Genomic DNA, 18,868 nt, shown 5'->3' on the forward strand with positions numbered 1-18,868 from the left:
TGCACCAGTCGGCACAAAACTGTTGTCATTTCCCATGGTCTAGACAAAAGCAGAGGAGACAGCATGTGGGGGAGAGAGAGAACCTGGCTATAATTAGCCCAGTGAAGCTGGTTAAGAAATCTCCCATTGAAACGAAACGATATTCCTGACACATTTGCAGCATGTTCCCACACCAGAAGGTGCAAGCGGATTTGGGGTGCCTCTGCTCAATGCTGCTGAGAGGCCCAGCATAGAAACACAAGAGCCGCCTGGACATCAACCAGCTAGGACCCTGCTGCAGCTCCATGGATTAAAAAGGATGACCTGAATTTCCCCTGAGATGGTGCTGTTCTGAACAGACCTATTAATTTGAGGCTTTTACTTCTTCGGGCCTCTTTGGACTTCCCTCCACTTCCCTCACTATTTAGACATGGCCACTGATGGCAAAGAATCACTGTTTCTACTGGTGAACTCTCCAGAAACCCTGGAAAAAAACCTGATTTTTACCATTTTTTTACTTTGTGGAGAGCAGAGGTGGCTGGGATGAAAAGAAAAAACACAGCCACAGAGAAGAAAAAATGCCTTTCCCTAAACTTTTTAGACGGCCAATCCTCTACTATCTCTGTAGAGTAATCCAGTTACAGCTATAAATAAAAGTAAGCAATTACACTCCATGAATTCTCCAAATGAGAATACAAAATTCCAGCAACTCCCCATACATCACTGAACTTATAACCAACTCTACTATTTCATACCATAACATGGTTCACTGAATTCAAATATTAACTATCGGAAAAGAGAAATCTCACATTGATTTAGTGAAATAAATGTATTTTGGTTTTGTGACCGAATCTTTAGAGCAACTTCAACATATCTGCTTCTGGAAAGGCCGTAAGATCCAATCACTTTAAAAGGTGATGAAGGGAAGCTGGGGGGAAGCAATGCCAGAGCCAGAGCCCTCACTCCCGTTGCACAACTGACGCAGCGGGATTACAAAGCGTAGATTTAATTTCCCCATTACCCACTCATTTGAGAACAGATTTTTAAACAACTGACATATAAAAAGCTGGAAAGAAGAGAAGAATACGATACCAATGATTATCTAATGGTGCCTACATTGTACCAGCCTAGTGACACCACTCCTTTTGCCAGCAGGTCAGCTTAGCAGTGAAAATTAACACAGCAGTGAACTGGACTCATTTGAGTTTGGTTTTGTTTTTTTTTTCATGAGTGCAACATTTTCTAAACTCCCATTTTCCATCTGTAATTCTAGGCGTCAATTTAAAATGAGAACTGCCCAAGAATAATCTACAGTTCGTGTGGGTTGAAGATACATTTGGGGTCCAGACAGAATGACATCTCCCATACCAAGTTGAGGGAGCCTGAATAGAAATTAGACGTCCAAAAAAAAAAAAAAATTTGGAATTTGGACATGGGAAGTAAGTCACATAACATCAAACTCACACCTCTTGTATTAATAAGTTTGTGTTAATAATTTGTAAATTATTACTGTCTCATTAATTGATATTATACCCATGTTAGTGAAGGAGTGGCATGTGATACAGGCAGAAATTTGAACCAACGTATGTTTCATTTGAGCTCCAGTTCTGGCTCCTCCAGTGCCATGACAGAAATGGAGTTGGATGGTTCCAGTTCAGACCAGTAAAGCTTAGTTAATGGAGCTGGTCACCTTGGACTGTTTTGAAATAGTCTATATTGGATAATGCACAGATAATGCAAGGAGCAGGATGACATGGTGCTCTGGACAAGAAGAATGGGCTTCTCATGTGATCATGAGAGGATGGACAGAGGCACTGGCGATGATGTTGGTCTGAACATCCTCACTGGGGCAACGCTCCCCATGCACACGGGGCAGACCAGTTACCAAGGGAAGGCACAGCAACCTTTCATTCCCATCTACCATTTGTGATGACACATATCCATCACACAGTAATTCTGTATGAAAGAACAAACCCTGTGAACATTCAACCTTGAATAGTTCAACCAGATCTTGTTTACAAGAACATTGGACACATGAAATATTTTCTCATGGATGCAAGAAAATTGCAGATCCTGACTCCTCTGTGGGAGTCCACCTCCAACTCTTTCAGTGCTTGACCAAGCTGGCCTGGTGTAGCACCCAACATTTGCTGTCCGAGTTAGATGCAACCTGTGTGTTACAGCCTGTTATCTGTGCAGAGGTTAACCTCTGGGAAACAAAACATCATCATGATACTAAGCATGAACCAAGATTCAAGAAAAAAGTCTATCCAAGATGTAAAAGCAGTTGCCATTCAAACGGGCTACACTTCTCCAGATCATTTTCCGCTGGCCACTGTGTCAGCATTTGAAATTCAAATGTCAACCCAAATAAATAAAGTGCCTTTTCAAATTTTATTTTATTGTATTTAATATTGTCTTTCCTAACTATCTTTTAAGAATTGTTAGAAGAAAGGCTTACAAACCTTAAAATAAGATCTTAAAACCTCACTAGATGGAGTGATTCTTACCTAGAAATGAAACGCAGACTTTACAGAAAGTATGAAACTGGAACTTGCTGGCAGCTTCCAGTAGGGTTTTTGCATTGGCTGAATCTATGATCAAAGAACCTGTATAAACAAACTCCAGGAGTAATTCCAGGACATCTGCAGTGAGGTTGGACATGGCCAATTCCAGCTTCTCTCCGCTTCTGCTACTGTCTCGGGGTGACCTGGTAACAGCAGACAATTAAATTATGGACACTGCACCATCCCCATTTTGTTGGCATTTATTGATTAGTGAGGGCTAGAAAATCGCTTTGCACCTCTTTATATTTCTCCGTTTGTTTTTTTTTGTTTTGTTTTGTTTACAGAATTGAAGAATATGAATTTTAAAATAACTGAACTTAAAAACTTTAACTGGATCTGAAAGAGAAGAGTCTTAAAGCAAGTCTTACAAAAATTCTGTTTATTGCTACTCTGCATTTTCATGCAAAAACAGTTGCAAAAGAAAACAAAAGGAAAAGAAAGAAAGAAAAACGAATGAGCCAACATTAATGAAAATGAGGAACAGGATTAGCTTTCAAAGGGAAACAATACATTTTAACATCTTGGTTAACATCTCATCTTCTGTGCCCAATATAACTGTTAAGGAAAAAACACTCTCCAATTTCAAGAGAAAAGGTCATCTACTTTTTTCAGGAATCCAGCATTGGAATAACTTTAAATGTCATGTGCATTTAAGGATACATTTAAAGACCTTTTCATAAAAAATAACAATAATAAATATTAATTTCTGTTTAGCTGGAACTTCCAAGTATATTATATTAAAGTATAGATATGATATGATATGCATATACAGATGGTCAGGTTATATATATATATATATATATGCATATTCTAAAAATCTATTGTTCCCTTTTAGGCACTAAAAAAAGAAAGCCCTTCATGGCAATTGCTTTGAAAACTGAATACGAGACAAGATAGACAGACAAAATGGTTAGAGCAAAGAAGGGAGAGGGGGGAAAACAACAACCAGCTCTGCCACAGGAAGCCAGCAGCCATCCTCTAGGAGTTTCATGACTGTGGCCTATGGTTTTTCCTGCATGAAGTGCTGAACAATTTGGGGATCAAAGTATCTCCTGCATTTGAAGTGTGGATTAGTGCTCGTGAAATTATTGGACAAAAAGAAAATTATACTGAATTAAAGTAAGGGCCCAGTTCTTAATGCATGGTTGGCTGATGTGTCTGCAACACTAAAGACAGGTTACACCTGAAAGACAAAAGTGATAATAAATTTGGTAACATCAAGGAGGGGAGGGGAATCTGTTGGAGTAAGAAAATAAACTCTTTTAATGGTTAGGACCATCCAGCACCTTCTCAAAGAAACATGAACTTCTAGTCACTGGACAGTCAGTGTCTGCTCGCTCCAGTTCTGCTAGAGTACTTGCAAACGCCATTGCACGATTGACACAAAACCAGCATACGATGCTGCGGGACTCACATGGACTGGCCAAAGCATCACTATTCACAGGCAATGCCAGCTTTAAGCATGAGCAAGAGCACTACCGACCTTGTGGACTCACAAAGCTGCCTAGAAAGGCGATGGTCAGACCTCTACTACCACAGTGGAGGAAAATCAAACAACATAAGAGGTTCAGTTTTGTTCCCTCATAAAACAACATGACATCCCACCCCAATAACCCCTAAAATAATTTGCGAAAATGCTTAAAATTTGCAGTGCATGCTTTGTCACTGGTCCTCCATTGACTAGCCCTGTTCAAGTCAAGGGCACAGCTTTAATTTATACGAATCTTTGCAGGATCAAAGCTTTAAAGAGGTTTTATTTTTCTACTGAAAATATTTAGACGGTGTCCATTATGACAATGGAGGAGCAGTGGCCAGTCCTTAATTTCATATGCTTCTCTAAGGTGGTGAACAACGGTTACTCCCATTCACAAAAGGAAACTGAGGCACAAGGAAACAAAGTCACTTGCCTGTGATCATAAAGTCAGGGGCAAAACAAGGAACAAAACCCCATTTTTTTATTCTAAATATTAAACTATCCCTTTGCATGGGAATACAGGTGGGTTAGAGCCTATTCCACAAGCAGATGGATAAGAACACATACTGATCACGATAGCTGTGTTACCCCTACATGCACAGATGTGTGTGCTACCCTGAATCCTTATGCTTTATCACACCACAGTTTCTTTCTGAACTCTTGCATATGGATTCAATTTTGCACTCAAGGCAGAAAACCTCAGGCGTCAAAACAGAAGAGCTGCCATTTCCTAGATCCTCAGGAGGATGTCACAAAATGTTGTTTTTTTCCTTCTCACACTCACATACCAATAACATTCCCCGTACCCGATTTATCTCTGGTTATGCACACATTTGGTGCTGCACCCTGAGCTATCAAAATGCCTCCTGGTACCGATGTAATCCTTGCTGAATTGTTTCCAATTTCTGCCCCTGACAGAGGGCTGGTTAGTAAGGACATTGTCCAATGTTTAAGTGAGATTTGGAGGTACCCAGCAGGTGACAGAATCAGGCTCTTCGCACCGCAGGGAGCCCCCCTGTGAGCAATTATTTATTTAATGCCACTAATTGCACCGTGCCGGAGATGGCTGTGGGACTGACTGCGCGTGACCCGGCAGCAATAGCATGCTCTCTCCCAGCGCAGAGGCGAGGAGGCGCAAAGGAAAGGATGACGTGACACCAGTGTCAGCGTAGACACAGACCCATGTTAGCAACAACTGCAAGCTGCTATTTTTCAGAATAATTAAGTAATAATCTCTTTTACTTTGTAATACACCAAGCAATAAACTGCTGCTGCAATTGATTAAACGTCAAAGAAGAGCTAAGGTGTTTAATCAATCACTAGAGCCACTTACGGCAAGTATAATACAAAACTACAGAGATTATTGATATTACACAATGAGCCAGAAATGGGAAAGAAAATTATCCCTATTCCTTCCTCTGCGATGCCTTGAATGTGTTGTGCTGCTTCGCTCCTGCTTTCTAAGCAATGAGCGCTTTGGGTTCATGTTTAGCTGGACCAAATACTGAGCCAAAGGGAAATCACAGCCACCCTGGTTTCCATGCCAGGGATCTGGCTTGGTACGGGCTGGAGAACGGACGGGGAATTGGCTGAAGCAGGTCCTAATGGATCAAAAATGAGTTTTTGAAGGACTGGAAGAAAATAATGTGGGGACACAGACTGATGTGACTGAAGTGGGAAATGCAGAGAGAAATTTCCATACATTTCTCCTCTGAAATTATTTCAGTGAATGAGTTGTGGCATCCCCCTCCAAGCTTGACTAAAACTTTCTGTGTTCCTTGTTTTCACATGTATTAAAATGCCAATATGCTCTGTGCAGTTGTACCTCATATATTTGGGATGGAGCCTTCTCTCAGCTACTCTAGAGGAACTCAAAATGATGTGGCTAAAACAGTATTACAAGAACAGAATTTAGTCCTGTAAATGCATATGCAGTGGATTGGGGAAAATCTGTACGAGTGTATACAGCCGTGCCCCAAAGGGCTCATCCTGTATCACAGGAGGAGCTTTGCCAGTGCCATCGGTAGATGCAAACAGTTAGAAAAGTCTGCTCTCAGAAAAACACTGACTTCTTGCCTTAAATGCTGGGAGAAGATACCACTACCCCTGGTACGTACGCTGCTGCCACAAACACGGGGTATTTTGGGGGATGGAGAGCCTGCCTGCTTCGTGTTTCAGTTTCAATTGAAGCCAGGCAAGGTACACTTATTGTCCATGGACATCATTAAATGTGGCACATTCTGCTATTTGCCCTGCGAACTCTAAAGTTTAAACAGAATGATGTCATTTTATTGGCCTTGTAATCATTGCTCATATTATAAAGGTCACACATTTCACATTGTGGCAGAAAATCAATAGCCCTGCCAACAGCCTCTGGGGGAAAAAGTTTTGCTTCTGAAGAATAATATATAATAAACAATTTTAGTCCTTACTTTATCATGGCTGTAATCTTGGAGAATAGTTACAGTAAAAATCTGGCAAAGGCTGATATATAAACTCATTAAAGTTAGGAAGTGATTTAGAACAGGACTTTTAAAAAGATTTATCTTGAGCTAAACAGCAAAGAGGTTTGTTTAGGTCTGCATTTAAACAAGCTCCAAGAGCTCTTTAACAGCTTAATTTTGTGGTAGCTGTTGGGGAATTCTTTCAGGTTTACAAGTCCTGTATTTCTCCAGCAAGGTGATAGACCTGAGCGACGTGCAAGCAGAACTGAACCTGCAGCTAAGCAGGAAGCACAGACACACTCTGAATGGGCAAGGGGAAGTTACTGGAAAAGATTTTGTATTTTCTGGAATAATTTGGTGTAACAAAATAAAGCCAAGGCATTTGAACATACTCTGGCTTCTTATCCTTCAACTTAATTACTTAAACTAGAGAAGACAAAGGCACAGGGAACCTTTTAAAGCAAAAGATGGCTCGACTACACTCTCAAATAACAAATCAAAATCGGTGTCCCTTTCTGTTAACTAATATACAGAAAAGAGCTAAAGCGTTTAAATACTGCTAGCAAGGAAAATAGCCCTAAAACCTCATCTGCAAGATTAGGAGTGGATCTGACAAAAGAAAAAGTAGAGAACTTTACATTTTTGGTATTCATTTGTCCTTGAAAAACATTTCCATACTTGTAATACACACAGACAAGAATCAGCACTAGTGTTTTCATGCTTAATAGTGATGCAACCGAGTTTTCTGCATTATAAATATACATATATCTATGTGTCTTCCCTGCATTATTCGTATCAACATGTTCACGTAACCGAACTCCTGTGTGATTCAGTTCAAAACATTTAATAGTGAGATGCCTTGATTTGCAAAGCCACATTTAGAGTCTGGCTAAAGTAGCTGTGTAAGTGAAACACCGCTAGCGCATCAATTTGTCAATTTATAGACAATGCTACCGTCTCTAATTCAGGTTTCCCTCATGGTTTGGATATGCTGCCTTTAACCGGCTCACAACATTCTTTCGACTGACTAATGGTTTGGCTACAGGCTCACTCAATTTTACATCAAATACGAAAAGCTACCTATACCCAGTGCAGATGCCAGCCAACTCTCTGTTTACAAGCTATAGTCAGAAAGTCAAAACAAATTCTGGATGTTCAAAATGGAGCCATCTGCACAGAATAAACATGAAAAATGTGAAACATTTTATGTAAATGTACATTACTGCCTAGGAACAGTTGGTTCAGCTTCCTCCCAGGCTGCCTGGTTGGGAACAGGAGGACTGACAGAGTGTGTGACACCTATTTACATTTGGAGCCATATGACTCACTGTGCCGTAGACACAAAGGTATGACGTATATTTAAGCTTCGTGCTCCAAAAGGGCACTGAAATAAATGATTATCTTTTAAAATAAAGACACATTCAGAATTACGTGTGCTCTCCCGGGGCACATGGGATTTGGTGTGCGTCTTTTTCTTTCTGCCTCTCCAAGGTCCATCACTCCTGCTTGTGAACTTGCTTCTCCCAACAGAAGACAATGTCAAAGAACTAGCTCCATAATATAGGCTCCATTTTGTTTATAATTGTCCTGAAACCAGGACAATTATAGTCAGAATTTATTTTTAACAAATAGGAAATCAGGCTGATTTTGATAGTGTAATAAAAGAAATTGGTACCTTTGACTATCTGCTGCTTAGGATCTCATACAACACAGGAATTTCAATATCCTCCACTAAAAGCATGTGTTTGAGCTCAGGGGAGGGTACGTGACTGCCGGCACGCAGGCGGGAGCTCCAGCTCCACCCTCGATAAGCCCATCTTTTGGGGCTGGTCCCTCCCTGCATGGACCAAAGCAACGGCCTGTCCCACCAGCCAGCTGCCTCCTGGCCTCTTTACCTCGCGCCTTCCCAGGGTCTGCCCCATCAGCTTGATATGCTGATCTTGCTGGCTTGCTTTCATAATCAGGAACATAAATGTTTACCCTACATTAATTGTGTTCCCATTCCACTAGAGCAAAATATTCGCTACCAAGACAGACAGGGGGGGAAAAAAAAAAAAAAAAAAAAAATCAAATTAACTGGCTTTTTTCCTTGGACAGTGTTTTCGTCTCCAGAAAACAGGAAATCCAAGATTTTTATGCAAGATGAAGCACTTAAATGAAGAGAAGTTACTTCTTTTTATCTTTGTCAAATTATTTTGATTACCAAAGAAAGGACTCCCGGCTGGGATAGGCAGCTTCTCACGAGGCTTAAGAGTCTGTTAGCTATGTGCTCATTAAAAACTCCTGTTCAAGTCTATACAATTTAGACTGAACATCTTGTTTACTGTGGAACATAATCCTTAAAGCATTGAAACTCCAGGCAAGGAAGAGAGTGTAATGTTGCTGCATCTTAACTGTCCACTATTTGACTTTTCATCATCTTCAGAGTTATTAATGGTTCAGAACCCACATGGCTATTTCTCTTGGGAGAAGCAACAAAGAAACTTCATTCTATTATAGCCAACCTTCAGCTACGAAGAGAACAGACACGGCACTCTACATGGAAAGTCGTATTTCATACCGAAGACCTTGATTTATCATAATTACATGCTCATGAGATATAAAAGCATAGATGCCCAAACATACCAACATACATTTCCACGACACACCCCCCAAGATGCATGTGCATACCGTGGTAACAGGTTATTTACTGAGTTATTCAAGTTTATGCAGCTGCAAGATAATCAATCATGTAAATGATGACAGGAAGGGACATTTATAGAGCAACATCATTGCAATATGTATGTCATAAGGCACTGAATGTTCTATTAAATAGGATTTAAAAAAAAATAAATTACACCCTAGCATTGCTTCTCCTTTGGAATTCCTTTATCAGCTCAAAATGTATTAACTTGCAAATCTCTGCCTTCGTTATACTATCTTGTAGATAAATATTATCTTTGAGCCTCAGCCACTATCCATCTGTCTCATGAGAGACGGAAACATATACTGTAATGGTGCTATTGTATGATTGTGATAAAGAACTAGTAAAATCGCAAGATTAAATAAATTACATTGTTTAAACACAGGCTTGCAAATCTGTCATGAAAATTTACCTGAAAAACAAATGCATTTGCTCACTTTTTACCAGGATGTTCATACAAATAATGTTCCTTGTTCCAGGCAAACAAAATTTGGCAAGACTAGTGTAACTTATTAGGGTCAAACGCTGCCAGTTTGCACCTGCTCTATCAGAAAGAAATCAAGAAAATTAATGGCTGTGAGCTCGGGTATGCCCCAGCAGCTCCTGCTAATTCACCATCACAGAAATGATCATTACAAACCAAGACGAGCAACGGGATTAACAGCAAATGCTTTTGTTCATGGGCAACATGGCCAGAACAAAATAAACCAAACAAAAGCGCCACGTCTCCTATATACCCTTAATGCTATTCACCGACGGAACACCATCTAATTGCTCGGCCAAGACAGTTTCTAAAGGTGCGGGATCAACGGCAGCCTGTAACGCTATAGTGTCGGGGATCACAGTCGGAGGCACAAATATGCCTCCCTGCTGAGATTTAAGAAAGAAGATGACGAGTTTGAAGACGCTGACTTAAATGAGTAGCAAGAGAATGAAGAAGTGAATAGCGAGTGCCCTTGGAAGAACAGCATTTCATGACCTCGACTTTTGCTAGGGACTGAGAATAAACTGAATCATAAGGTACTAGTGGAGAAGTAAAAAAAACTGGGCCAGCTTATTAACAGCACGGGATCTAACTTGCTTGCAAGCATCACTGTCAGCCTAATTCAGCAAATATGTGGCAAAATAGCCTGGGGTGAGAGCTACTATTTGTTAAAGGTAAATAAAAGATGCAAGTAGGTTTTGGTGGATTATATGGGATGGAAGATTAAAAATACAATGACAGAATTACAAAAATTATTCTCATCAAACTTAAAGCTCACCCCCTTAACCAGCTCCTATCTGATTTGTTTTAATGATATTTATTACACTATCAAAAACCAGCTTAGCAGGGAGCTAGCATTATGCAGCTAATAAATCCGTTTCTTAGGAATGTGGTGAAATTTATACAACTAATTATCTAGGTAAGTCTATCCAAGGCTTTCTCTTCATTGCAACGTCTAGAGGGAAAACAATAATAAAATAATGATAACCACAATTATTATTTATTACTACTACTATGATTATGGTAGTGCCCAAAGATCCCAATCAGCATTTCAGTAATTAGAATTAATTCTGTCAGGCACTGGTTCTTTCTCACTCAGCTACAGGGTGTTTCTAGTGCTTTTCTACAGTATAGGTAGAGCCAGCCTGTGCTTTGGACATCAATGAAAGGTAATATATTGCATCACCTATGGCTACAGTACCTGCAGGAAAGGGCAGGTAGCTCTTCTCACCCCATCAATCTCTGCCCACACCACCTCACAGAACTGCTTGGAGTATTTAAGTCACCGAAACTTAGCTCTACGCAAACGAAAAAAGGGGGGATCATTATCTGATATGATCATAACCTGGTCATATTAATTCAAATTCATTATCCCAATCCAGTGGTGCTAATCTTTGATGATTTAAATGAAAGGAAGTGAACTGCTGATCCCTGGAGCTACCTGCTAGCATGCTGGAGTCAGAGATTTGACTACCCTCGTTTTAGGGCGAGACTTGCTCTTGGAAGTGGCCCAAAAATGACAGCTTTCAAGAACATGGCTCCAGTTTCTACGCCATGGAAGTTTTTTCCATTTTCTTTGATCCATTGAGCTTGAACTGCACTTTGTTAGATAACTGTTCCCTTTTGCCCCTGAGTTTCAACACAGGCAAGCCCAGACCTGGCTGCAGGATGTAAGTAAATACAGGCAGGTCGCCTGCACCGGCATCTGACGATCTTACGGGTGGTTGTATGACAGCTCCATGGCTTGCAATAGGCCTAGCCAGAGCAAGGGAGGTGATCAGTCTGTCATTCCTGGGATAAGATTTGCAGGATTTGTAGTTGTGTCTAGAAATTATGTGAGCGAGAAGCCCAAACTACAGTAAATAGAGATGCTGTCAATGAGGGAGAGGAGCGAGAGGTTAAGTGATTCTGCTCGGTGCCTCTGCAAGTTGCAGCCATTACGAGGCAGAAGCTCATTTCTGCGCTGCACCTCGAGGCCCTTCTGTCCTCCTCACCACAGTTTCTCTTCCGAGCAGGGCACATCTGTCTGTCCCTCCTTTCACAGCCTGCATCCAGCCCAAGCCACTCACCCTCCCAGTCCATGGCCACGCTCACCGGGCTGGAAATTGCCGGGCTGGAAATAGCCGGGCTGGAAATAGCTGGGCTGGAAATAGCCGGGCTGGAAATAGCCGGGCTGCGACGCCTGCTACGGGTTTTGTGGCTGTTCCTTAGCCTGGCAGCCCAGCAACCCCTCTGGATATTTGTAAGCTGTGGTTCATTTATGTAGAAGACCATACATTTTTGCGTGATGAAAACATGTTTTCCAAGGCCTGGCAGCTGCAGAATTTGAAACCCAGCAGGCAGCTCCGACAGGCGGGCGGGAGTGCGGCTGCTCGGCCAGGCAGAGCAAGGGAAGCGCGCTGCCGGAAAGGGGCCATGGAGAGCAGAAAGCCGTTTCCCATGCCAGGGTTTTACACCCAACCCACAGCAATTATCAGTCCCTCATTTAAGAGAAAAATGTTGTCTGTAGCATCATTTATGCCTGCACCCTGGCAGCAAAGGGTGAAGAGTATTTTATACGCCCGTGCAACCTCCCATTCTCATGGACTCCTTTAAATGGTTTAACAGAAACCTCTGGCACTGTCTGTCTAGGCACAACATACGCCTCCTTGCACCTGAAACAAACATTGTATTTTTGACTCCCTATTTCTCCATTTTCAAAGAAATGTTATAATTTGTTTCCACATTTGTTCTGTCCTACAATGGAGCTGAAGCATGCAGATGTAGAAATGCTGCCTGCTCCTCTCCCGGAGTTAAAAGCAAGGTTCTTAATAAGAGGAAAACATGAAGGGGTCACTAAGAGTAGGTTTTTCTTTCATCTGCTATTTCTCATTTTGGGCTTTTTACAACGTAAACACAAACCAGACAGTCTGTTTTCCAGACACCTAAATGCTTCTGCAGTTTTGTCAGACTGTTTCAGATGGATAGTGGCAGGTTTCTCTGTCTTGCATCCAAATGTTGCCTTTCCACACAATGGTGTAAAATGCAGAATGACATCTCTGTCTTCAGCGTAGGTGTAAAGCAAAAGGAATTTGGTCCTCTCACTCCAAATGCTTTACTTCTCCCACTCTCCTGCCCTGCCTTCAAGCCCTCAGAAAGTATATACAGCCCTATTCTAGGGGGGGAAAAAAAAAAAATCTGAACACTTGGAGAAAGAGGGAAGGTATCGTGGAAGAGCAATTTGGCCATGAAGTCACTGGCTCTGCTCCTTAGGAAACGAAGAATGAACACAGCGTTGCCAGATTACACGCTGTCAAAAATGCTTGCTTCTTGTGACCGAATCTCTTTGTGTATATGATTTACTGCTCTGTGCTAGTGGAATTAGGTGGCCAGGATGACTTCAAAGTTAGAAAGCATCATTAAAATAAAATCTTGAAAAGATAAAGCCTATAGGACAGGATCTGTGTATCTTTAGTAACTGACCACAGAGAAATAAAACTGAAGTCTTCTTACAAAAGCCAGCATTTTGGCCAAGAAGAGACTTTTATGTCAAGTGTTTCCTATTATTAATGTCATATTTGGTAGAGATTCCAGCACCTTGGGTTGAATTAAGAAGATGAAAGCAGCAAATTAAAATGTTCCGGTGAAACTCTCTTTGTTATGGAAATATCGGACATTCCATTTATCCAGCAGCTGTATTTGTCTATCCCAAATGCAGCTGGAAAAAAATGATGCCTCTTCAGGGGATTTTCCATTCCTTCCTTCCAGAACACAGACATCTTCCACCTTGTCTTCTAGGGCAGATGATACAAAGACACAGAGCTCATTTCTCTCCCTGCCCAAACCGAGGAGCTGTAGCTACAAGATTGGCTTAAATAAGAAAATCCGTGCTCTGAGAGAGGGGCATTTTAGATATGGGGGTTTTGATGGATCCTGATCTACTTCCTTCTTTCTGTGTACATATATATATGACATTCAAACAAACACCAGTTTCATAAGGAATCATTCATGTACTTTTAAGCCAGCTATGAATCAGGTGTCTAATCAGAGCTGGGTGACTAGCCTTTCTCCATGGGCAATGAAAAATGAGCACTTCCACAAGGCAATTCATGTTATTTATCATAAGGTGGTATGAATAGCCCTATAGACATTCCTGTCTTCCCTGACAACTGCAGAGGAAGCCTAGATAACCAGCTTAGGCTGGACTCCTGAAGGAAGCAATATAAAACCCATCATAAGTTTAGAGTCTAAGCAAATCACCTTGGCTCTCTATTTTTATTAATAGTAAAGAGGGATGGCCTCCTCCTTCATCTTGTGTCTTAGACACCTATTCTATGGTGAGAGGACTTGCCTCCTGGAGAGGTCTGTCTCCCTCTCTGTAGGCTACAGCAGCAGTCTAGAAGTCGAGGTTACACTAAATGCCTTAGATGCCAACCTTGGGCCTAAATGTTGGTTGACTAACAGCAAGAGATGAGCACCTCTCATCGCTCCAGAGGGATCTCCTACCTTCCTGCACATAGGTATCTGAATTAGGAGAAAAGGCTCTTTCCAGAAGCCTTCAAGGTGCTTCTCTTCATTGCCTGTACCATAAATTAGGCCCTTGCTTTGGGGAGACTGATTTCTTAAGAACGTAAAATATAGATGCAAATTAGAGACCAAAGTCAGGCAGACTGGAAGCAACTGTGGTTGGCGGTGCATTCAAAATAGGTAAGACAGTATTTAGAGGACAGACCCCTATTCCAGCTGCTATTTATCATCCATTTTCTCCTGCAGTCCTATACTGCCGTAATCTTGCATGGGTCACAGTTTGAAGAAGCTGACTAACTGCTATTTCCCTAAGCGCAGATAAAGTATATCAACTCCTCTGTACACTCCATGCCTGAAGGAGCAAGCACTGAGGCCAAGTACTCAACCCCATACCTGTCATAAAGTAGGCTCAAATATTCACCACAAAAAAGAGTATACTTTAAAGGGGATTTGATGAAAAGAACTTGAGGAAACCTAGCACTCCCCAAATATATTTAATGCTGTATAAAATTGTTCCTGAGACTGCTAGTGATAGCCCCACAGCCCCTGAAGTTACTGCAATACGTTCTCCTGCGGGACCAGCTTCGGGCATGCATCCACCTTCACACATCCTCATCCTTCCCCTGCACCTCAAGTTCCTCCCTTCGTGGGCACAGTGAAGTGGAAGAGACGTCAGGAACATTTCATACCTGCTGTTCCTAAAACACCTAATCCGTTTCAGATGAAAAGGATTTTTCAGATGAAAAGGATTTCAGTCCATTTCACTGAAAAGGACTGAGTGGTTTTTATGGTCAGCTGCTGTTGGGAGGGAGATGAAAGTCGAGTCCTGGCTTAGGCTCGAGCGCTGTGCAGCTCCTGACGGGAACTGGTTAACCTGGTTCCAACAGCACAGTGCTTGGTACGGTGCTGAGCTTAGGCTAAGCTGGACTGGATTTACCCAACCTCAAGAGGGCCATGCTCATATAATTAGAAGATAATTCACATGGAACAAGAACTTTTCTGGATGAGGATCAGAATGCTCAGCACGTTGCAGGATTAACCATTTCCTGAGAAACTAAGGGTGTCTTAAAGTGTGCTCTCATTACCAGATTTGTTTCATAAATAATAAATAACTTCAGAATTGTTTTTGTCAATCAAACCTGTTTATCATTTTTTAACTACAGTGCAAAAAACCAACACCTTTTTTTCCCTGCTATGACTAATTCTCATCAAATAGCCTTCCTCAAAATGGGCAATAACTCTAGTTCTATTGTGCTTTTTGTCTATATTCTTTTTTTTTTTGAGGGGATAATTGATCTTATTTGTTTTTGAACATTTCACTTTTATTCTTTTGAGACACTACTTGCTATTCTATCATCAGATACCGCCTCCAACACACAGTGGAATCAATGGCAGAACATGAGGTTAACAATAACTAGCCTGTGGCAAAGAACAGCTGAAGTAAATAGTCTGAAAGATATTCTTTTTCTGCATGTTTATATAGATGCACATAGCACCTTCATGAATAGAACATCTCATTGATGCTTCTGGTGACCTATTGGTGCTGTCACTTGGAATGGCATTAGAGTTTCACCCTAGCATGCACTTATTGAAATGGCCTTTATATTACATGGAACATAAAGAGATCTCCTTTATTCTTCAAGAAAAATTGCCATTTCTTGTTTTGATTTCTATAATAAAACAAAGATAAAAATCACATAAAGCTTAAATTACCATTTTAAAGAAGATGCTAACAGGAGAGGATTCTAGTTGTGTTGTATTCATAAACATACTGACTCTGTGAACTATAATGATTTTGTATTATTAAGGGCATGATCCTACAAAATACTGAGTACCTCTTGCAACTTGAGTCCTTGACTTTCATTGACTTCATGGGGTTTCTAAAAGGACTAGGGTTTCAACTGCAAGTATCCTCTAAAAAGCAAGTCTTTAGAAATTCCACCCCAAAGGCCTGAGTTTATTGTCTCACAAAGACACATTTGCTTAGTTTACAGGTGAATATTTATTTTCCTCACATGACAGTTTTGCAAACCCAACTAGATGTCAAGCTGGATTTTCCCCCATTCAAGCATCATCATCAGTAATAAAGGTATTTTTGCCTGGGATACACCTGTGCAACTGCATTAGCCTTCATCAAGGTTACATGTGTGCCACTGAAGTTATATATGGAAGACAACTGGGATAGAGACACCTGACTGTGGACACAAATCAACCTCTGGAATATTTATTGCTGATGATGATGTGAAAGAAGGCAAAAAGTGGTGAGGTTGGCAAGTGGGCTAAACCTCTGACTATTTTTTTCTTGTAACACATTTGAGTCTTACGTGAGCAGCTGAACGACAATAAATGCTGAAATCTAGGGTTTTGCTTTCATTGTCTCTTTTCAGAGCATTTAAAAAGTTTTTTTTTTAAATGATTCTAATCAGATCAGTGTTCAGCCTAAAGTATATCTCCATTTGATAACTAAATAATAAAGCAGAAACATTCCTCAGCATACTTCTAGAAATAGATGCTGTCTGGTGACTTCTGCACTCAAGCAGATGTCTTTGCAGCAAAATCCAAAGGACAGTCTTCGGCCAGTCAGTTACTGGGTTTCTGTAAGTTGATTCTAAGATTTTCTGTCCTTATAGACTACTCCTTATCACCCTAAAGAGCACGTATTGTAGCCTTAACAATTAAATGATAATGAGCAGACAGAAAAGAAAGGACAGGAGAGATCCGGCATAGCTACAGCTAGCAATCATTAGATTTACAGAGGGGAAAAGACATGCTTCCTAGGCCAACATATTTTTTATGAATAATTGATAAGGCAGCCAGCACAGTTATATCATAGAAATGTAATATATATCCATAATTATAAAACCAGCTCTGTGCAAAAGGACATGATACACTGAAAGGAGATACCAGCCAATATGCCATCCTGAAATAAAATACAGTCACTATTGTGTTAGTTGGCAAAATTTAAATACAGGATTTGAAGCAAGCAAAATGTTCTTTAATCCCATTTTTTAGCACAGTCCAGGCTCAGTCTGCTCAGGAAAATACTGCAAGGCAAAATCAGCAGCTGCATTAATTTGCTGATGATTGAGAGAAAAATGAAAGTTATCCTCATGTTTTTTTTCTCCCTGCTTGCTACTCTAACTTACTAATAATACGAGAGTACCAATTTATTCCTATGCGAGTATATGAAGCATACAAATTGAAAAATCAATGTAATGGAAAAAAAAGATTATCATGCACTGTTTAGAATCAATCAGCTAGAAACAGAGGGGGGAAAATGCGAAGGTGGAGACATGATGTTTGGAAAATGTACATATTGTACCTTCCCTAAGATAGAGAGTTTGTAAGAAAAAACTACCCTTAGTCTAACATGCAGACTGAGCTATATTATGACCAGAAAATCATCTTATTTCCAATCTTTTCTAGAGAAATTAATCAGTTGTCTTTTCTTCTTTTAGAAGTCCCCAAATAATAAAAAATATCAATCCCTTTGCCCATAAAAGCCACACAAAAGCATGTAACAAAGATTTCAGGGTGAAGGGATTACGATACTCAAAATGCTTTATTAGCACAACGTCTCAGCATCATTCACCAGAACGCTGATGGCTTATTGTAGCCCGAAGGGCAGACTTTTGTCGTATGTGACAGAGTCCCTTGAAAACATCGACAGCAATAGTTTTTAGTTGTGGTCTGGATCACCATTAGCAGTTGAGGTTAAATCTTAGATCTCTCAGTGGTGGAACACTTTCTTCGGCCAAAACCAGCCTCTACTGATCAGAAATAATTACACTATACGAGTCGGATGCGTAACAAATGGGTCTGAGTCTCAGTTTGGAAATACATTCAGAGGAGGTGGAAAGAATGGCTACTGGCTCTGTGACAGGAGATTCAATCTTCATAAACCTGCAAGAGAGGGGAGGAAAAAAAAGCGACACAAATGCGCCCTACAAAAGAACAGAGCAGATCACAGCTGGAAGGAAGGCAAACCTTTTAATCAGGTCCTTGAAATACAAGCTGCAGGAAGCTAGAACATTTTGGTGGACTTCAAACTCTTTGCCTTCAACAATAATTTTCAGGTCTGTAAACTCTTTCGCTCTGCGTTGCTGGTTCAACTCCTTCAACATTTCTGCAGAACAGAGAAGACAGACAGTGCCAGGGTTCCCATTAAGAGTTTTTTATTTTTACTTTTTACTTTTCATTTTTTTTTGTAAAGAAGTAGAGAAACAGGAAACAACTGATATTTTTGTCAGTAAGATTGGCTCAACATAGACAGTCAGAAGTTACGAACATAACATATTTAAAAAAGAAAAAGAAAAAAGCAGGAACCAGTACGTCTAAACAACTGAAATATATATACAGAAAAAAAGCAAAAACAATCCTAAATTTGGAAGGATTAAAAACGAAAACAAAATATTTCAGCATCCGCAAATCAGAAACACAGAGAATGCATTATCACAGAAAAGTTAAAATAATTTGTTATAATAAAAATCAAGAGCTAATGAATTTCTATCCAATGCAAATAAGTTTTGAACATACTAGAATAATATTAGTAATATGGTTTTATGATGCAATATGAACTGGATATGGGTCAAAATAATAAAACCACAAAACCTGCAAAAATAACTTATTCTTAACATAGTAAAAATGTGTTAAGCCTCTCAGTTAACAGAATAAAATAATACTTCTAAATAATATATAAATTACAGTGCATAAAAAATTAGCCAAATTACC

The 18,868-nt window shown here is 40.3% G+C and overlaps 1 protein-coding gene across 1 annotated transcript in view; it reads right to left on the minus strand.

Moving 5' to 3' along the window:
• KLHL29 (kelch like family member 29) overlaps positions 1 to 18,868 on the minus strand; it is a gene marked incomplete at its 3' end in the record, with an annotated part of 255,138 nt that overhangs the window by 55,403 nt on the left and 180,867 nt on the right. Inside the window, exons 4-5 of the mRNA XM_081998428.1 lie at positions 18,125 to 18,263; positions 2,490 to 2,689 (exon numbers count right to left, since the gene is read on the minus strand). Of these exons, the coding sequence (XP_081854554.1) occupies positions 2,490 to 2,689; positions 18,125 to 18,263 (339 nt within the window). The remainder of the gene's footprint in view (positions 1 to 2,489; positions 2,690 to 18,124; positions 18,264 to 18,868) is intronic.

The sequence above is a fragment of the Phaethon aethereus genome, assembly GCF_964289735.1.
Source record: "Phaethon aethereus genome assembly, chromosome: 3".
NCBI classification, from domain to species: Eukaryota; Metazoa; Chordata; class Aves; order Phaethontiformes; family Phaethontidae; genus Phaethon; species Phaethon aethereus.